This window comes from Nyctereutes procyonoides, unplaced genomic scaffold (genome assembly GCF_905146905.1).
Source record: "Nyctereutes procyonoides isolate TBG_1078 unplaced genomic scaffold, NYPRO_anot_genome, whole genome shotgun sequence".
NCBI classification, from domain to species: Eukaryota; Metazoa; Chordata; class Mammalia; order Carnivora; family Canidae; genus Nyctereutes; species Nyctereutes procyonoides.
The window spans coordinates 15,056,271-15,079,064 of record NW_026575120.1 but is presented as its reverse complement, the minus strand read 5'-3'; the positions used below and the strand labels follow the sequence as shown (position 1 = coordinate 15,079,064).

The 22,794-nt window shown below is 34.5% G+C and overlaps 1 protein-coding gene across 1 annotated transcript in view; it reads right to left on the bottom strand.

Annotated features, from left to right (window-relative positions):
- ADAM9 (ADAM metallopeptidase domain 9) overlaps positions 1-22,794 on the bottom strand; it is a 138,373-nt gene that overhangs the window by 9,468 nt on the left and 106,111 nt on the right. Inside the window, exons 17-20 of the mRNA XM_055335390.1 lie at positions 8,955-9,035; positions 8,599-8,704; positions 1,763-1,904; positions 279-366 (exon numbers count right to left, since the gene is read on the bottom strand). Of these exons, the coding sequence (XP_055191365.1) occupies positions 279-366; positions 1,763-1,904; positions 8,599-8,704; positions 8,955-9,035 (417 nt within the window). The remainder of the gene's footprint in view (positions 1-278; positions 367-1,762; positions 1,905-8,598; positions 8,705-8,954; positions 9,036-22,794) is intronic.

Genomic DNA, 22,794 nt, shown 5'->3' with positions numbered 1-22,794 from the left:
GGGGTAAAAGGTACAAACTTCCAGTTACAAAATAAATAAGTCATGAAAATGTAATGTATAGCATGGTGATTATAGTTAATAATATTCTTAAGAAATTATCCATGCTGAGCACTGGGTGTTATTCTGTATGTTGGTAAATTGAACACCAATAAAAATTAATTTATTAAAAAAAAAAAGAAATTATCCATGCTTATTGCTATATCCATGTAATAATTATTTTTTTAAGTTTTGCAATGTGATACCATAATATTAAAATTTTTTTGTTGTTTTAAACTTACAGTTTCTCTGGGAGGAGTCACTGAAGAGACATGTCGAGGAACGCTCACTGGTTGTCTAGAAGCTTTTGCTTGATTTTTGCCATCTGATCTGAAAGAGACAATTATTTTTGAGCTAAGGTAAGTTTAGAATGTTTCTACATGATATGTTACGTATACCTTGCATTTTCTCAATTATAAAATAATGATGATCATAACGATAGCTAAAATTTTATGGCATTTTTTAACAGCATTCACACGTTTTTAATCCTTACATACTAGAAAGTTTTATTAGCCCCATTTTACAACTAAAAAAACCTGAAATTCTAAGGAACCATAAAATTTGGCCAATTAGGCCACTATTTCTAAAACTTTTCTCCTCAGGTCTTCCTAAAATCAAATAATAAATGCATATTATTAGGCTGAATACACAAAACATGAAGTAATCATTCTAAAAAATAGTGTAAGGAGCAAAGACGCTGGTAGGAAAGGTTATCAACTAAGGAGAGAGAGCTGTAAGGAGAGAGCTATGGTTATGGAAGTAAAATTTCAGAAATGGAGACTGGAGAATTATCTACAGATTGGTCGGTTTGAGTGTAAAAGGAAGTAAGAGAAAGAAAGAATAGGAAGATAAATCTTAGACTATATTAAAAATTAAAGCTAACATCAGGATACTCTAGCAAAATATTATGTACTAAGAAATCATTATTATAATAAGCTGGCCTTTTTTATTTTAATACAAACTAGTTTTTGAGTAATTATATTATACCAGCAATGTGCTATGGATTTTATTTGTTAATATTTTCACATTTAATCCTCACATCAATACTAAGAGACAGGTTAATATTACTCCTATTTCAGAGGAAGTAAACTAAAGCTCAGAGTTTTATTCATTTATTCCAGTTCATAATTCTAGCAAATGACAAACTGAAACTTGAACTTAGGATCTGAATACAAGGCCATGCTAATATATGTTATATTCTAATGCCAATATGTTAGAAGTGACAGTTGACAGTCATACAAAAGTCCAAAACATAGACCAGAAATGTCAAGTGTCTGAATTTTGATAGCCCTTCCTTCCATCAAAATTTATTTCTTAAGAACTTCTAATTCACAAAACATGTTGTCAATATTTGAAATACTCTTCCTTTGTAAGAATTAATACTTGAAACAGACAAAAGAAAATAGTTTTGACATTTATGCTTTTTATCTTTATCCAGTATTTTAATCTCGAACTAAGAAGCCCAATTAAGGAGTTGTAGCCCAAAATTATCAGAAATCAATGTCCAGCAACATGAACCCTAAAGGGCCCTTTTCAGTAGCATACAGGCTGTTCATTGTAATCCTTTCCCTCACCATGATAAGAGGTGGCTGAGTCACCACTTTTCTTTAACCCCTGCTAAATCTTAGAACCCTATTTTTAAACCAACCCCTATGATATCACTATCATCATTAAGAATTACTTCAAATTATTTATATGAACTTAAAAGAAAAAAAAATCTCAGTACTCATATGTTTGTGATCTCTTCTTTTGGAAGTAGCTTCTCCACAGTTGATCTCTCTTGATGAAGACAAAAGCAGCACATACAATAAGGGGAACAATTAGAAAGAAGAATACCAGAAGTCCATCTCTCAGTGCAGTATTCTTTTCTAAAGAAAAGAATTTCATATTAATGATCATTAAGTTAGAAGTTAACACATATTAACTAAAACATACTAGGTGATTATAAATATTTTATATTAGTTTTCACATTGTTCAAAAGTGAAACTGACAGAAACTGAATATATTGAGAGTCTGGTTTATACCTCATCCCTACCTACTTCATTTTGCCTTCCCATTTGATAATCATTTTCATTAGTTTCTTATACAATCTTAAAATGTTTCTTTGTAAATACAAGCAAAAAATAAAGTATTCTTTTATTGTCAACCCTTTCTTACACACAAGGTACCATATCAAAAATGCTATTCAGCACATCATTTTTTTCACTTATCTATGTATCTCCCCAGACCATACATAGAAAACCACCTCATTTTCTATGCAGGTATACAAAACTCCATTATAAGGACATCCTATAGTTTATTTAACCAGTATCCCGATACTTTTATTTTCCCAGTATTTTGCTATTCCAAAACAATGCTATAATAAATAATCTTGCACATATATGACATCATATCAGTGTATAGAATAGTTTTGCAGAAATAGAATTGCTATATCAGAGACTAAATACATTCATCATTTTTTAAACCAGTGTCAATTGTCCACCACAGTGGTATTTACAATTTAGCATGCCAGGCCACAACATACAAGAATTCCTCACAGCCCCATCACTGGAATTAAACTTTAGCATTTTTGCCAACCTAAAAGGTGAGAAATTGTATCTTTTTTTTTTTTAAGGTTTTATTTATCTTTTTGAGAGAGAGAGAGAGAGAGAGCACCAGTGGAGTGGGTGAGGAGAAGCAGGCTACCCACTGAGCAGAGAGCCTGATGTGGGGCTAGATCTCAGGATCCTGGGATCGTGATCTGAGTTCAAGACAGACATATAACCAACTGAGCCACTCAGGCACCCCTAAAATTGTATCTTAGTTTAATTTTCATTTCTTTCTAATATTATGAGGCGATCAACTGCTTATATGTAAGGAAACACTGTAGTTCTTTTTCTGCTCAGTCTATTTTTCTATTGGACTATTGGTTTTTCTCTTCTCAGTTTCTAAAAGCCCTTTATATATCAAAAATTAACTTTGCAATATGAGTTGGAAATATTTTTCCTATTCTGTCATTTGTCTTAGGGTACAATGTTTTTCTGCATGCATAAGTTTATTCTTAGGTAGCTGAATTTATCAATCTTATTTTTTTTTAATTTATTTATGATAGTCACAAAGAGAGAGAGAGAGAGAGGGGCAGAGACACAGGCAGAGGGAGAAGCAGGCTCCATGCACCGGGAGCCCGATGTGGGATTCGATCCTGGGTCTCCAGGATCGCGCCCCGGGCCAAAGACAAGCGCCAAACCGCTGCACCACCCAGGGATCCCTCAATCTTATTTTTTTTTTTTAAGTAAATAAACCTTTATTCACATTCCAATTTTAACAAATCATATCCATATTCATGTTTCCATACAGTAATTTATATAAAAAACACTAAATTTCAAATAAGTACTTTAAAATAGACACCACCAGCCACACTAGCTAGAGGGAAAATATATATACAATATATGCTCTAGTAGGTAAAGTCAAACTTTTTTCTTCAAGTGAAATTTAAGGAAAGTGTAAGTTATCACACCAATTACATATACAAATACAAATACACCTCCACAGATCATTAACTTTTCCCTGACAGTGGCAGGACTTTCAAAATCCTAGTAGAACCAGCCTGGTTTCTTTAAGAAGTCAATGTTACACAGGAAAAAAATTAAAAAATAAAAACAGGTGGACATTTTAGATTAAGAGACTGAAGAGACATAACCAAGTAAAAAGCATGAGTCTTGATTGAGTCCTGGTTCAAAAACAATTAGACATTTTGCATGTGGACCAGATCTCAAACGGTATTACTGAATTATTTTTAACTACCTTAAACATGATATTGATATTGTGGCTACATAAGAACATGTCCTTACTCTGGGTTTTAAGTCTTATTATAAATTTTAAAAACTCATTAATTCACATTAACTTGATCTATTCCATGTTCTTTAGAAAAAGAAGGAATATAGTAAATATAAACAGTAGTGGTAAGTAGAAAAGTTGTTCACATAATTTTAACTTTGTAAAAGTACCAGAAATTTCTGTTAAAATTTGTTATGAAATAACATGAAATAACATTCAACCCAATTAAAAATAAGAAAAGGAAGTATTAAAATGAGCTTGATCTCCCATTTTATGCTTACTAATGTGTAGGCAGAATCTAAATAAAAGCATCCAACCCTGTTAAGGTTATGTTGAAACTGATACCTTCATACTGTCAGTGACATTAACATAAATTCTTTTGGAATTTTAGTCAAGAACCCTAAAAAGGATTATACCTTTGACCTAATAATCTCATTTCTGGCAACTTACCCTTCAACTAAAAAAAAATGCGTAAGTATTAAGATGTACACTACAATGTTATCAATGTATATCAAAAACTTACAAACAACCTAAATGTCAAATAATTAGAAAACACCAAGGCAAGTTAAGGCATATCCACTTGATGGAATGACATGTAGCCATTAAAATCCATAGTTCCAACTTCTACTTCTAGCCAAGATGGAGTAACAGTGTCCAGATTTATCCTGGGAACTATAACAACCAGAAAACCAGACAAAATACATTAAGCAACAGTGTTCAAGACATTGGGCATCAGATAAAGAAAAATGATCCCTGAGACAGAAAACAAGGTGAGCTTTACACTTGTCCCAGTTTGCTGCCCAGAGAAACCTAACAGTCCATAATGAGAGGTGAGGGAACCCAAGCAAAGCTCAGTGCTCTCCTTGAATTGAGGAGATGGAGCTGGTTTGCTGAGGAGACCAAGGCAGCTAGAGTCCACTGAGCAAAGTACTGACTGGAAGGGATAGTTACACAGACATAACATAAAAGATGTGCATAGGGTTCCTCTCAAATATTCAGTTGGGTACTGAGCAACATATGCTGTAAAGAAACCACCTGAAACCAGAGAAAGATCCCTCTGAAAGGATTAGTAGGAATAAACCCCATAGGTCAAACAAGATGAAGCAAAGTGCCTATACCTACCATTCACAGCAGAAATTTCATATCAAAGTGGCACTGAGTAGAATTAAACAGAGGCTTTTTGCTTCAGTAATGGGGCAAAATCAGCACTAGACTAAATGTTCAAGTCCTGCCTAATATGAAATGAAATTTCATATCAAAGTGGCACTGAGTAGAATTAAACAGAAGGCTTTTTGCTTCAGTAATGAGGCAAAATCAGCCCTAGACTAAATGTTCAAGCAAGACCCAAAAGGATTAAAACTATGACCAAGTAACATAAGCACAAAAGAACAAAACTCATCAATAGGAATCCCAAAAATATCTAATATACAACAAGGCAAAATTCACAGTTTCTGGCATCCAGTTGAAAAAAAAAAATTACAGGCATGCAAAGAAGAAACATATAACCCAAAATAGGAGAAAAATTAATTAGTCAAAACTAAGAAATTATATAAGATTTTAGAATTAGTAGACAAGGATACTAGAAGTTATTCTAACTGTATTCTGCATCTTCAAGAAGCTAAAGTAAAGATCAAACATGCTATGTAAAGACATGGAAGTTACAAAAAAAAAAAACAGAACTTATAGAAATAAAAAAAAAGTATCTATGATAAAAAACACACTGGATGGGATTAATGGCAGATCAGACATCACAGAATAAGAGTGAACTTGAAGAATAACAATAGAAACTATTCAAAATTAAATATAGAGAATGAAGAATTTTTAAAAATCAAAGCGAATCAGTGAGATGTAAAAAAATTCCAAGTAGCAAATATGCAATTGGAGTCCTAAAGGAAAGGAAGAAAAAAGAAAAAAATATTTGAAGAAATAACGACCACAGTCTTCCAAAGTCGAAGAAAACTATAAAAGCACAAGTCCAAAAAGTCCACCAAATCCCAAGGACACCAAGGCACATTTATAATCAAATACTAATAACTATAGAGATAAAGAGAAAATCTTACAAGCAACCAGAGTAAAAGACGCCTAAAAAACAAAAGACCAAAGAAAAGATGATGGCCCATTCTTCAGGAAAAGTAATGCCAGCCAGAAGACAATGGAGAAAACATCTTTGAAGAAGTAAATGCTGAGGGGGGAGGGGAGAACACAGACTGTCATCCTTACATTCTTTACCCAGTTATCATTCAATAAAATAAGCAAAATAAAAACTTCTTAAGATACACAAAACTAGGCGTGCCTGGGTGGCTCATCCAACTTTTGATTTCAGCTCCGGTCATGATCTCAGCCCATGTTAAGCTTTGCACTCAGCAAGGAATCTGCTTGTCTCTCTCCCTCTGCTCCTCCCCCTGCTCACTTACTCTCTCTTCTCAAATAAATGAATAAAATCTTTTTTTTTTTTTTTTACAAAAGATATAGAAAAACTAAAAGTATCTGTCACTGGCAGACCTGCATTATAAGAGATATGAAAATAAGTCATTCGAGTAAAAATTAAGTGAAATGGAAGAAGCAGAGTGAAATGATAAAATACCATATGAAGAGACTGTGATAAAAAATACCAATATGACAGATTTAAACCCAAACATCAATACTCAAATTAAATGTATGTGATCAAAACAAGTCAATTAAAATGCAAAGACTGGCAGACTGACTCAAAAAGCAAACCAAGGGGCGCCTGGCTGGCTCAGTCTATAGAGTGTACAACCTCATCTCAGGGTTGTGAGTTCAAGCCCCATGGGCATGGAGCCTACTCAAAACAAAACAAATCAAAAAATAAAAAAGCAAGACCAAACTATATTCTGCCTACCGGAAATCCACTTGAAATATAAAGACACACGGGCTCCAAGCTGAGCATGGAGCCTGCTCAGGAGTCTCTCTCTCCCTCTCTCTCTGCCCCTCCCCCTCGCCCCACCTCACAGCTCGCACACACACTCTAGCTCTCTCTCAAAACAATAAAATAAAAAATATAAATAAATAAATATAAAGACAAACATTAAAAGTAGAAGAATAAGAAGGGCTATCCATGCTGACTAAACAAAAGAAATCTGGAGTAGCTATATTAATTTCTGAATACAGAGCACAAAATATTACCAGGTATAAAGAGAGTTACTTTGTAATGATGGAGTCAATTTATCAAGAATAGAACAAAGCTTTACAATACATAGAACAAAAACTGACAGAAATGCAAGGACAAACAGGCAAATTAGCAGTTAATTATAATACCAGAGATTTGAATATTTCTCTCTCAGTAACTGACAGAAATCAGTAGGGAGATACAAAACTTAAACATCTGTCAACTAATATGAAGTGATTACCTATAAAACACTCTAACCAATTATAGCAGAATACATATTCTTTCAAGTGTACACAGAACTTATTATTAAGATAAACCATAATCTGGGCCATAATACAAGTTTCAGAAAATGTAAAAGTATTCAAGTCACATAAAGTATGTTCCCTGACTACAGTGTATGTAACACTAAGATATGTGGAAAATTCCTCAGATACTTCAAAACAAAGTAAACCATTTTTAAATAACTCATGAGGCAAAGAAAAAAATAAAAATATATTAGTAGTTATTTTGAGCTGAATTAAAACAAACGAAACAAAAAACAAAAACACAACATATCAAAATTGGTGTAATGCAAAAAAAAAAAAAAAAAAAGCAGTTCTTAGAGGAAAACTGATAGCACTACAATACCTGTATTGTTGACTGGGAGAAAGTATTTACAAAGCACAAATGTCATAAAGGACTTGTATGAAAACACCCTAACTAAAAACTGGACAAAAAGATTTGAACAGACACATCACCTAAGATATGTGAATGGCAAATAAACACACAAAAAGGCTCAACATCATTAGTAATTAGAGAAATACCCTTACACATTTGCTAGAATGGCTAAAATTAGAAAGACTGACCATACCAAGTGTTGGGGAGGATGTAGAAAAATTGGAACCCTCATATAAAGCTGGAGTAAATATAACGTGGTACAACCACTTTGGAAAACAGTTTGGGAGTTTCTTAAAATGTGAAATGTAAATGTACTCTATAAGCCAACCACTCTTAGTATTTACCCAAGAGAAAGAAAGCATATATTCTCACTAGGAAGATATTGGTGAACAAGGAGCTCATTCATAGTCTTTTAGAGGAAAAAACAAGTAAATAAGTAATTACTATAGTATGTGATAGTGCTTACAATAAAAGGAGAACAAATAGAAAGGTCATATTAATTCAGATTTAGGCAGTCAGGAAAAACTTTCGAGAAAATACGGTATAAATTGAAATCTGAGTAGCCATTAGCCAAATTACCATAATGTGAATATAATACTGTAGAAAGACCAGAGGTAAGAGAGTAACCTATTAGAGGAAATAAAAGAAGTTACAACAATGACATAATCAAAACAATTCCTGAAGAGAAACACTAAAATTCTGTATTACAGTATGGAACATGGATTACAGGAAGCAAGATGAGAAAGAGGGAGGCTAGTTAAGAGGCCATTATGTAAATCCAGGCAAGAAATTACAGGTCATTAATAAGGATTTTAAAATGGAAACATTAATGAGAAAATTAGGAAGCAGAATCAACATATTTAGTGTATAACCAATGTGGGAAGTGAGGGAGAGGTATAAGAACGTCCAATTTCTGACATGGGCCATTTGCAATTACACTAAATTTCTTCTATATTACTTGCCATTGTATGTAGGTCCACTGTCCACACTTCCTCCGTATCCTTTAGTCTCACAATTTGGGGGAGCCCAGCCATTCTCACAGTGACAATTCTTATTGCTATTACATACCTTCAAAACAATCAAAACACCACTTTGGTTAACTGAAAATACTGTTCTGCATCACAAACTCAAGAACAGAAACCAAGAAAAAGTACTAAATACACCCAAGTCCACAGGCACTATTTTTAAGAATGAAAAATTAGTCATATATCTAAATTCCCCAGTATATAAAAATCTGGGAAAGTCTCACCTACCTCACTGGGAATTCTCATGATTCAACACTACTTTCATGAACAAACCAAAAGAGAATATTACCTACCCCATGTCCATGACACTTTTTCTGAATATCACAATCATAATTCAGAACAGAAGCATTTACACACTGGAAGTTTCTACAGATCTGGAAAAAAAAATGGAGTAATGAGTAAGGAAAAATTGAATGGACTAATCAAGTGGCCAGAAGAAATTAGAGCGAGGCGCAGATGATTTCATGCTGAATTCTTTTAAACTTTCAAGGAATCGCTAACTTCCATATTATATATATGAGAATGTAAAAAACGTGAAAATAAGTGAAATTAACATAGAACTAAAAATCAAAAAAGACAAAGATAACACAAATACCAAAAACAATGATAAAATTATAATCTATCCTTCCATACAAATATAGATGTGAAACCCTAGGTAAAATATTCACAAATGAGCTTTATCAAATCAAAAGCAACCAGAGAGTTCATAAATTATTAAAAAAGGCTCAATGATAGGAAATCTATTACTATAATACCTCACATAAACTGTCATTATTATAAGAACCAAAATAGTATTCCATAAAATGTAAAACTCAATTTAATTTCTAAAATTCTTCCAAAATGAGATAAAAGTTTACTTTGTTGATAAGATAAAACCTATCTTCTAGGTAAAGACCATCCTCTCCAACACTACACAGTTCCTACACCACCAACAACCACAAGTGAAGGAGGGTGGATGAAGTTAATATAGGACCTCTTGCTTTCTGATTTCACGATGTGACTTTGAAGCCAAAACTGAACTACCTAGGATAATAAAAATAAAGTTTTATAATAATAAAAATAAAAATAAGAGTTCTTTTTCCACTTCTTTTCCCACTTAATGTTTAGCATCTCTTCTAAATAAATGTTGAATATATAAAGCTTGAAACTAATACATGTTAACTAAATTGAATTTAAATAAAAATTTATATATACATATATAAATCATACATATGTAAATTATATTTAAATTATAAATATATATATATATATATTATGTATAAATATATTTAGATATATTATATAAAGTACCAAACTGTCAGCTTGCTCAAAGTCCCCAGAGTCCAGCCTTGGTAGAGAACAGAAAGGACAGGATCCAACCTATTCTATTTTACATTTATAGAAAATGTTTGGTGTTTTATTCCATCAATATATAAGTACTAGGCACACATGCCAAGCATTTGCTATCCTTGTACATATATGTTGTTGACATAGTAATACAACACAAAAAAGACAAAATTTTTAAATTAAATTAAAAAAGACAAAATTTTTAAATTAAACACAAAAAGATAAAAGCCCTTAAAATATATCCTGCTTTTAATTTAAATTTAAATTTAATAAATTTAATTTAATTTATATCACCTGCTTTAATTTCAAAAAAAAATAGTGGGGTTGGGGGGTGGTTAAAGGTAATAGTGGTAATAGTGGTAATAATGGGAGAAATCAGCAGATACTATTTTATTCTTGACACCACTAAGGAAAATAAATTAATGTATTACTGCTATTAAAAAAAAAAAAGTAGTGGGATGCCTAGTTGGCTCAGTTGGTTGAGTGTCTGCCTTCAGCTCAGGTCATGATCCCAAGAACCTGGGATCTCCCTGCTCAGCAGGGAGTCTGCTTCTCCCTCTCTCTCTGTCCCCACTCCTGCTTCTTCTGTCTGTTAAATAAATAAATAAAACCTTTTTTAAAAAGTAGTATAACAGACAGAAAAAGATACGTAACTTCCATACTAGACTCATACACACACACACTCAAACACAATTTGTGCAATATAACGAGAGGAAGATAAAGCAGGAAACATTAAGAAAACATTTTAAAATAGCATTAAGATCATAGAAATAGAATGAAATGTCAGTAAATTAAACTGTGCCCATAAATGTCAAAGCCCAACAAAACTGTAAAAATACAAAAAGAAAACATTGGAGAATTTTTATATTTTATTGGAATGCAAAAGCTTTTCTAAGCATAACATGAAATGACTTCATGATATTTTAAAATTTTCTTTGTAGCAAAGACAAAGGACAAATTATAAAAAGATATAACTGACTGTTAACATTCTCTATGTATGAGGAGCCCTTATAAATGATAATGAAATAACAAGCCAACAGAAAAATAGGAACATATAAATACTAACAACAGAAAAAGATATATAGGGCTAATAAAAATATGAAAAGATACCCAAGAAGAGAAATGCAAACTAAAATAATAATGGGGCTTTTTGTCAATCAGAATGCCAAAAATTAAAAAGATTGATAATATACAATGTTATCAAAATAAGACACCTTCATATACAAATAGTGGAAAATAAATTATTACCACCTTGTTGAAAAGTAAAATTGATAGTTTCTATTAAATTTTAAATGTATATATCCCTTAACTTAAAAATCTATCCTAGGAAATCTGTCCTACAGGAGTACTTACAAAAGTAGATGAGATTAAATGTAAAAGAGTATTCAGTGCTGATAAAGTCAACCAGTCAACCAATTAACTACAGACAATATAAACTGCAATGTGGTTAAGTCAGGAGAATATCTATAATGGGATTAACTGGATTTCCATATAATGACATGGAAGATCTCTGCACTCTGCTATTGAGTAAAAACATTTCAGAACATTATTTAAAGTCTCATCCTAAAGTCTAATGGGGATGGTGGGGAAGCATATCCACTTGTAAAGGCCCAGAAAGATAATGGGACAGACATAAAACAGTGTTATCAGAGTTATCCCTAGGAAATGAGTTTCAAAAGAGGGGAAATCAGTAGCAGGGTATCAGCAGGGGACCTGTATTTTTTGTCTCCCACAGCATTTTTGAATTTTTTAACAATTAAAATGTGATCTTCCCATAATCTTTTTAAAAGACTTTTTTCCAAAAGAAGAAAAAACTTAGATTGAGCCATAAAATAATGTTATTCAGAAGGCACACACTTAAAACAAAATGAATCTGTAAAGAGTTGGACAAAACTTCTATTAGGCAAATTTAAATATAAAGAAAGTATGGTAATAATATCAATTAAGAGAAAATTTAAGACAAAACTATGAAGCTATAGCAAAGGACATTTTGAACTAATAAAAGATATAACTCACAACTAAAATGTATTAGTCAACAAACTCTGCCACAAACATAGATTTAGCATTCTTAGTGCAAAAAATGTTATACAAGGGGAAATGAAAACAGAAAGCTACTAGAAGACTTAAATTCCTTTCTCTAAATTTTGAACACATTAAGAACAACAAATAAGAATGTGAAAGATCTGGGATCCCTGGGTGGTGCAGCGGTTTGGCGCCTGCCTTTGGCCCAGGGTGCGATCCTGGAGATCCGGGATCGAATCCCACATCGGGCTCCCGGTGCATGGAGCCTGCTTCTCCCTCTGCCTATGTCTCTGCCTCTCTCTCTTTCTCTCTCTGTGACTATCATAAATAAATAAAAATTTTAAAATATTAAAAAAAAAGAATGTGAAAGATCTGAATAAATAATTATCAAATATATGTTGTAAGTGAAAATACAATCTTCAAATGCAGTTGGAATATTTATCCAAGAGTAAACATAGAGTCAACTCATTAAATATGGATATTTCATTCCTAGAAATGACTGAAGATATTAAACCAAGCACCAAATCTGAAGTGAACACCTGATGTCAAAGCATGCCCAATTTCCAAAGCAGAGTTATTTTCAAAGTCAGGAAATCCTTTAGCCATTTCTTTCTTACATTTTAGGAAAATCATATTTTGTTGGTTATGATTTTCAAACCAGGCAATCAAACACTTTCTGGTATAGCAATTGGTTCAGAGAAAAAAATCTAACTTTGGTAACACATTTTTAAGTAATCAAGCATTCCAGTAAACTGTATCACCACTGTCATAAATTCTTCCCACCAGAGAATCGCTCAACCTACGAAAGACCATAAAAGTCTCTGAATGTCAATGCTGTACTATTAATCGAGCTGACAGACACTTCTAAACTGACTTCTGAAGAACAGAGTACCAGTTTACCTTCATTTTTTTTGTTTAATTTTTCTAAACAAAATGCATGCCCATGACTAAAAATAAAATAGTGCTAAAAGTATTTATGACAAAACAATTCCATGACCCATTCCTAGCTACTCTGCCAGTCTAGCAGTCCAGAAGCAACTAACATTTTTTCCTGATAATTCCCTCCCTGTTTTAAACTAGCATACTGTTTTTCTTTTTTTTCTTTTCTTTTTTCTTCCTTCCTTCCTTTTCTTTTTCCTTCTTTCTTTCACCAGGTAGTTACTAGTCTTTTTTCTTTAATTATAAAATATTAGTTTAAAATATTAGTTTCAGGTGTACAAAGTAGTGATTCAACAATCTTATATATTAAAAATCACCAAAATAAGTGTAGTTACCATGTCATCGTGCAAAGTTATTACAACGTTGATTATATTCCCTATACTGTACTTTCCATCTCCATGACTTACTTTACACTATTTCTTGACTTACCTATTCCAGATATCAACAACTAATGCCCTTTATGATAGGCAAGAATTCAGCTTTCTTACACGAATCCAAGTGCCCCTCATTTGTCTTCTCGAAGTATATATTGCTTCATATTTATACCACTAATACTGGAATATTATCCCTGTCAGTACATTACACATTATTATTCCCTGAGCAAGTTCAGAACAAGGTGGAAAAAAAAAAAAAACAGGGGAGGCTGACAACTACAAATTAAAATATCATCTTTATTCTCAATAAGGCATTTAACATGACTAAAGCAAACAGCAAAATGGGCTTCCTAATACTGCACCCCCAAAATCAAACTTACCTGCCTAATCACAGGTTTGCCTCCCCCAAAAAGCAGAGCCTGCCCTAATTTTACTGCATGACTGAGAGAGCAGACCAGATTGTACCCTCTCTGCAGGCAGGTAGATCTGAAAAGAGAAGACGGAAGGGGCTGAGGCATCTATGCCCAGTGCCTTCTCCCAAACTCATTAATTACATCAATGAGTGAAAGAGGATGTGAAAGAGGAATACATTGAGGCTGAGAGCATTTTTTTTTCTGGCTTTACTGATAAAATTGATGCATAATATTGTGTGACTTTAAGATATACAACATAGTGATTAAATAAACTTGTATTCTGAGAAATGATTACTACAGTAGAGTTGGTTAATCACTCCACATGATTATCGTATCTTTTTTGTAGTGAGAACATTTAAGATACACTCTTAGTATTTTCAAGTTTATAATACACTGTTGTTAACTATGGTCAAAATGCTGAATATTAGATTCCCAGAATCTATTCATCTTTTAACTGGAAATTTATACCCTTTGACTAACATCTCCCCATTTCCACCACCTCCCCACCTCAAGGCCTTGGCAATCAACATCCTGTTTCTGTTGGTTCAGCTTTTTAGATTCCACATAAGAAAGTTCACACAGTATTTGTCTTTCTCCAAACTACTTTTTTCACTTAGCATAACACCCTCAAAATACATCCATTTTGTCACAAGTGGCAGGATTTCCTTCTTTTTCATGGCTGAATAATATTTCATTATATTTATATACCACGCCTTCAACATCCATTCCTTAGCTGATAGCCATTTAGGTTATCCTGGCTATTGTAAATAATGCTACAATAAACATAGGAGTACAGATATCTCCTCAAGCTCCTGTTTTGATTTCCCCTGGATCTACACCCACAAGAGATTGCTGGATCATACAGTAGATCTAATTTCTTGAAAAAAATCCATACTATTTTCGACAGTGGCTATGCCAATTTATATTGGTATAAATATACCACCAATGATGCACAAGAGTTCCATTTTCTCCATATGCTCATGAACACTTAATCTCCTGACATTTGATGAGAGCTATATAACAGGGATGAGGTGATAACTCATTGTGGTTTTGACTTGAATCTTCCTAAGGATTAGTGATGTTAAACACTTCTTCATGTAACTGTTGGCCATTTGTTGTCTTTATAAAAATGTCTATTCAGATCCTTTGCATATTTTTTATTTATTTTTTGTATATTTTTTTATTGGAGTTCAATTTGCCAACATATATTATAGTATAACACCCAGTGCTCATCCTATCAAGTGCCTCCCTCAGTGCCCATCACCCAGTCACCCCGTTCCCCCGCCCACCTCCCTTTCTACTACCCCTTGTTCGTTTCCCAGAGTTAGGAGTCTCTCATGTTTCGTCACCGTCTCTGATATTTCCCACTCATTTTCTCTCCTTTCCTCTTTAATCCTTTTCACTATTTCTTATATTCCCCGAATGAATGAAACCATATGTTTGTCCTTCTCAGATTGACTTACTCAACATAATACTCTCCAGTTCTATCCACATCGAAGCAAATGGTGGGTATTTGTCATTTCTAAGGGCTGAGTAATATTCCATTGTATATATAGACCACATCTTCTTTATCCATTCATCTTTTGATGGAAACTGAGGCTCCTTCCACAGTTTGGCTATTGTGGATATTGCTGCTATAAACATTAGGGTGCAGGGGTCTAGGTCTTTCACTGCATCTGTATCTTTGGGGTAAATCCCCAGTAGAGCAATTTGCTGGGTCATAGGGTAGCTCTATTTTTAACTTTTTTTTTTTAAGATTTTATTTATTTATTCATGAGAGACAGAGAGAGAGAGAGGCAGAGACTCAAGCAGAGGAAGAAGCAGGTCAATGCAGGGAGCCCGATGTGGGACTCGATCCCGGGTCTCCAGGATCAGGCCCTGGGCTGAAGGCGGCACTAAACCGCTGAGCCACCCAGGCTGCCCTATTTTTAACTCTTTAAGGAACCTCCACACAGTTTTCCAGAGTGGCTCTACATTCCCACCAACAGCCTTTGCACATTTTTTTTAAATTGGATTGCTTTTTTGCAATTGACTTATATAAATTCCTTACATATTTTGGATATTAACTCCTTATCAAATATATGATTTGCAAATATTTTCTCCCATCCCAAAGGTTGCCTTTTCATTTTTTGACTATTTCTTTTACTGTGCAGAAGTTTTTAAATTTGATATAGTCGACTTAGTTATTTCTGCCTTTGTTGCTTGTGCTTTTGATGTCATATATAAAAAAAGAAATCATTGCCAAGACCAATGTCAAGGAGTTTTCTCCCTGTGTGTTCTTCTAGGAGTTTTGCAGTTTCAGGTCTATGTTTAAGTCTTTAATCCATCTGGAGTTATTTTTGTGAGTGGTATAAAGTAGTGGTCCAATGTCATTGAATATTCAATAGCATATGAATGAACACACAGTTTTTCCAATACCACTTACTGAAAAGATTCTCCTTTCCTCCTTGAGTAGTCTTGTTGAGTAGCCTTGTCAAATACTAGTTGATCATATGCACAGGATTCTTTCTGGGCTCTTGATTCAACTCCATTGATCTGTGTGTCTATTTTTATACCAGTATTATATTGCTTTGATTACTATACCTTTGAAATATAGTTTAAAATTGGATACACCCAGCTTTGGTGTTCATTCTCAGGACTACTTTGGCTATTCAGGGTCCTTGTGGTTCCATTCAACTTTTAGGATTATTTGTTCTACTTTTGTGAAAAATACCATTGGATTGCACTGAGTCTACAGATGGCTTTCGGCAGTATGGACATTTTAACAATAGTAATTCTTTCCATCCAAAACACAGGATACCTTGACATTTATTTGTGTCTTTTTCAATTTTTTTTCATCACAGTCTTATAGTTTCCAGTGGATATATCTCATCTCCTTGCTTAACTCTATTCATAAGCACTTTTTCTTAAAGTTATTGTGAACGAGATGGCTTTCTTTATTTCTTTTTAAGTTAGTTCACTGTTAGTGCATACACATGCAACTGATTTCTGTATGTTGACCTTGTATCCCACAATTTGACCATATTCACAGATTAGTTTTACCAGTTTTTTTGGAAGTCTATAGGACTTTCTATTTAAAAGATGATATATCACATCAAAAAAAGACAATGTCACTTATTCTATTCTAATTTGGATGTCTTTTATTTCTTTTTCTTGCTCCGATGTCTGGCTAGGACTTCCAGTACTATGTTGAATAAGAGTAGTAAGAGTTGGAATGCCTGGGTGGCTCAGTGGTTGAGCATCTGCCTTCAGCCAGGGCGTGATCCCAGAGTTCCGGGATCAAGTTCCACATTGGGCTCCCTGCGAGGAGCCTGCTTCTCCCTCTGCCTATGTCTCTGCCTTCTCTCTGTGTCTCTCATGAATAAATATATAAAAATCTTAAAAAAAAAAAAAAGGTAGTAAGAGTGAACATCTTTGTCTTATTTCTGATCCTAGGTGAAAAGCGGTCAATCTTTTACCAATGAGTACAATGTAAGCTATGGATTTATCTTACATGGCCTTTTTTATATAGAGGTATATTCTTTCTATACTCAATTTATTGAAAGGTTTTTATCAAGAAAGTATGTTGTATTTTGTCAAATGCCTTTTCTGCATATGAGAGGATCGTGACTTTATCTTTCATTTCATTAATACGGTGTACTGCATTTATGTATTTGCTTACATTGAACCATCATTGCATTCCAGGGATAAATACCACTCGATCAAGTGTATGATCTTTTTAATGTGTTGTTGAATTCACTTAGCTAGTATTTTGTTGACAATCTATGCATCTATATTCATCCAAGATACTGGACTGTAATTTTCCTTTCCTTGTAATGTCTTTATCTGGTGTCAGGGTAATGCTGACCTTATAAAATGAGTTCAAGAGTGTTCTCTTCAATCTTTTGAACAGTTTAAGAAGAACTGGCGTTAATTCTTCTTTGAATGTTTCGTGGAACTTACTATTTAAACCATCTAGTCCTGGGTATTTCTATGTTGGGAAACTGTTAACTGCTGATTCAATCTCCTTTCTTGTTAGTGGCCTATTCAGATTTTCCATTACATCATGATTTACTCCCGGTAGGTTGTATGTTTTTAGAAATTTATCTGTTTTCTCTAGGTTAGCCAATTTGTATATAACTGTCCACATAGTCTCTTATGAACCTCTGTACTACTGTGGTATCAATTGTAATGTCTCTTCTCTCATTTTTTATTTTATTTATTTGAGGCTTCTTTTTTCTTAGCCCAACTAAAGATTTGTCAATTTTGTTTTTATTTTCAAGAAACCAGCTCTTATTTCTTTTATCTCTTCTATTGTTTTTCTGGCCTCTATTTCATTTATCTGCCCTGATCTTTGTTATTTCCTTCCTTCTACTAACTCTGGGCTTAGCTTACTCATTTTCTATTTCCTTGAGGTGTCAAGTTATGTTGCTTGAGATCTTTCATTTCTCTTAATGTAGGTGTTTATTGCTATAAGCTTCCATCTTAGAACTGCTTTTGCTGCATCCCATACGTTTTAGGTTGTTGTCTTTCTATTTTGTTTGTTTCAAGATATTTTTTGATATCTACACTGGTTGTTCAGGAATGTGTTGTTTAATTATATGGTTTTATTCATACAGGGAATATAAAAAATAGTGAAAGGGATTATAGGGGAAAGGAGAGAAAGTGAGTGGGAAACATCAGAGAGGGTGACGGCACATGAGAGACTCCTAACTCTGGGAAACAAACAAGGGGTAGTAGAAGGGGAGGTGGGTGGGGGGATGGGGTGACTGGGGGATGGGCACTGAGGGGGGCACTTGATGGGATGAGTGCTGGATGTTATACTATATGTTGGCAAATCGAACTCCAATAAAAAAAATATTAAAAAGGAATGTGTTATTTAATTTCTACAAATTTGTGAATTTTTGAGCTTTTCTCTTGTTGATGATTCCTAGTTTCACACCAGTGTGGTCAGAGAAGATACCTGGTATGATCTCAGTCTTTCTCAATGGTACATAGGACTCATAGATCACATCCCTTTAATATCCTCCAAGAGAAATGTGCCACTCACCCAGCCTCTCATGCCCCGCTTTCATTCATGCAGCTCACAAGTCAGTCTTCTGGATGAGGTGAGAGTGAATGGGTCATACACGGCTGGGAAAGCTGGATGTTCACTCACCACACTCATTTCCCCTCATGGGAGAAACCATGGGCTGAAAAGATTTATCTGTCCCTAAGCTTTGCCACCTTGGGTGAGGAGTGATTCAGGTAAAGGTAAACTGTTCCTCTTACCCTCTCCAACGTGTCCAAACTCAAAAATTTTTCTTCTAACACTGTCCTGAAATTTCTCCATTGGAAACCTAGACTTCCACAAAAGTTCTATCATCTGTAGGTAATTGTCTATGACTCTTTTCCAGGGACTTACAGACCACAGCCCAGAAAGCCCAGAAAACAGGCCACTACAGGGTCCTCAGCCAGCACCAAGGTCTTTATGCCTATTATCTAGGGCCACAGAGGGCAAAGCTCCTCCCTGGCCCCATGACATAAGATATTAGATCCCACAGCTCCCTCAGAGGCACTTTTGTCCACAAACGGATGCCAAACTCTTATTGTTGAGGTAAGGGTGGGGGGGGGGAGGCACAAATGAGGAACTTCTTATTCAGCCATTTTGCTGAAGTCATTCAAAACCTCAAAGGGTTGACATTCCTCTACAAGAAAACAATGAAGTAGGTGATTCAGTATTTCTTGCTAAGAATTAAAACAAAACAAAAAAGCTAACTTCTAAAAGTATATTTTCTTTCTTATATAGCTTTCTCTTCCCTACAGCAAACACTTCCTTTCTTCTTACATAAGCGGCCACTGTCATATCAATACTCAAACCTCACCAAAGAAAAAAAGAAAGAAAAGAAAAGAAAGAAAAAAAAAGAAAGAAAAGAAAAGAAAAGAAAGAAGAAAAGAAAAGAAGACTATCATGTCATTTCCTCTTTCAAGTTCCCTCTTTCGCTTGAAATTTTGCATTAGGGATCCCTTGCTCCAAATGAACCGATTATTCTCCTGGCCTGGTACACAGCTGTTATCTTAGAATTTCTCTTTAACATTCTTCTGTGTCCTAGATTACAATTCTTTCTTTTTGGTTACTTCCTCATTTGTTGGAACATTACATTAGACAATTTCTTAAGAAAAGATAAATAAAAGATTTATTTATCCCACTGGACTGATACTTTGCCAGAATTCTAGGTTGAGAATCTGTCAGAAACATAAAAGCATTGCTCCCCTGTCTTCCAAAATTCAGTTTTCAATTTCACTCCCTTAAAAACGACCTATTTTTTGTTTTGTTTGTAATAGGGCTTTTCTTTTGTTTTTACCTCTGGAAGCTATTGGGATTTTTCCTCACCAAGTACTCTGTAATTTCACAATTGTCCACTTTCTCTATTTTCTTTCTCTAAAGATTTCAATCAGTTGGATTTAAAAGTCTTTAACTGATCCTCTCAGGCTTTTACCATTATCTTATTTTTCTGTCTGTCTTTTTCACTCAGCTTCCTCCAAGAATTGTCCAATTTTACGTAATAATCCATCTATAGTTCAGGTACATGTGTAAGAAGGAAAACAGGATAGCAGGGTTAGGATAGGGTGACAGGCATCTCACAGAAGATGGCCAAATATATGCCAGAAGTCCTATCATCTCACATCTAACCTGGAGGAGTAGGCAACAGCTTGCTGGTGTTTTGCTGACCACACAAGAGAAACAAAGAAACAGAACAATAAGCTGGCCTCTTAATGACTAGACTAAAAGTAATTCCATATTCAGTTTCATGCTTCACCCCACTCTCAGCTATAACCAGTGTTTCCAAATCTGAGCTGCGAACCAATGTGTTTAGGGTTCTGCCAGGATAAGACAGTCTTCTTATTCATATCCTATCAGTTTGCACTGTAGGTTGTAGATTCCAGTACTTTCTACTATCTTCTGTCCTCTTTCAGTTTAAAAAAAAAAAAAAAACCTGTTGAAATCTTTTACTATTGAAAAATCATATATTTCACACTTTAAGATTTATTCTCTATTTTTCCTTTCTATTTTGAGAAGTTTGGGCAGATAAAGAAGATAAATGAGAATTTTAAAATCAACCATGTTTTACAGATTTTTTTCCCCCAGTACATATTTTTACTCTGAGCTCCATTACTTTGTAGTAACTGTGATGGTTATCACTTGTACAGGACAGAGTGTCAGATCTCTAGTCATATATTATTCTGAATGTTTGTGAGGGTGCTTTTTTTGCTTAGTTTAAATTAAATTAACAGACTGAGTAAAGTAGATTGCTTTATTGACATGGATGGACTTCGTCCAATCAGTTGATGGCCAGAATAGAACAAAAAGCCTGACTTGTCCTGAGTAAGAATTACTCCTGCCTACCTGTCTTCAATCTAAGGTTAGTTTTATCTTCCTCGTTACTTGAACTGAAACACTGACCCTTCAAAGGTATTGAGACTGCTGGCTTCCAGACTAGAACTACCATCAACTCTCCTGGCTCACAGGCCTTTGGACTCAGGCTGGAAATGCACCATCATCTCTTCTGGAGCTCCAGCTTGCAAACTGCAAATCTTAGGCCTAATCAACCCCCAAAATTGTGTGAGTCAATTCCTTATAGTAAATGAATGAATGACTACACACACACTTCCTATTGGTTATGTTTCTCTGGAGAACATTGACAAATGCAGATAATGATACCTAGACTCGTTCTACAAGTTTTTAAGGATGAGTTGTCTGAATTGGTCCCTGGGCTTCTGGAATTGGCTCTCTTACATGACTACATTTGAAGATGTTAATGACTATATTTTCAACAGTAGAGTACTGAGAGTCCATAGCATGATCTTGCAGGAAGATATGCAAAATATCACCACTGGTTATTCCAAATCAACCTGTAAGAATAAAGGGTCTGAAAAAAAAAAAAAGAATAAAGGGTCTGGCTAATTGTGCATATGATATATATGATACAAACATTTCTCTCAAACTAGCAAATCTGCGATTATGGTTACTTCTAACATCATGGACAAAGTAAGAAATGAAAAGAATAAGCCCAGAAACTTAAACTCTCAGCTTAAATACAACAAAAATCACCTGAAAGCTTCTAAGTGTGCCCTGAAGCAGACTCTAATCTTTTGTAGTCACAGGGCTGAGACCTCTGAATATCAAACCCAGAATTTCATCCTTCAATTGGTGAGATTACAATACAAGTAGGACCTCCCAGCTTTGCAGTTTATCTACCATTAAAGTAAGGGTATTAGGGGGAAAGAATGTGATCCTGAAAGTTGGAATGGGGATGTATGGGAAGACCCTGATATCTGTATAAGCAGAAAAGTTCTAGGTCAAAAGAACAATAGTCTAACCTGAATCACTGAGTCCCTAAATACTGATGAGTCTTCCTTGCCAGTAGAAGCAGCTTCTTTATCATCAACAGAAAAGGCCTTTCTACTCTCAAGAAAAGGTATTAGCAATGCATTGCCTGAGAAAACTATCATGGCCTTCTAGAGGAGGCTGTCATACAAGAGAATGCTGATTCTCTCAGGACTCATCCCTACCACCCTTCTTAGCTTTTATACCTATCACCAGACTCAAGTCGTAGCCCTAAAAGTGTGACCTGTGAGGAGGTATACTATATACCAAAAGAACTACTTGAATTTCTAATTTATCATGACAGAAATCCAGGGAACATGTGTCAGAATTGATATTAAGGGTGTGGGATAAAGGAAAATAAAGTTGGATCAGGCCAAATTTTCCATATGTGCTTACTAAGTAGAGATTCTGCATTTAATACTGCAGGTTAGGAATTCAGGAAGAGCTTTAAGAGTTTGTTCATTAATTAGCTGAAACATGGAGCAAAAGTTAGCCTGTGCTGAACAAGTTAGAAATGCTCTACTGCTCTTCGTTAAAGACAGAAGAAACAATTCAAAGGCTTAGGAAGATTGGAGTGTTAAGGACAGGTTTGCTATCACACACCCATTCACTCATTCTCAAAGAGTCCACCAGACATACCTTTCACCATAACCGTGAGAAATAAATTTGTGAGGGGAGACCCTGGAGGCCTAACTTGCTCTGCTATCACTCT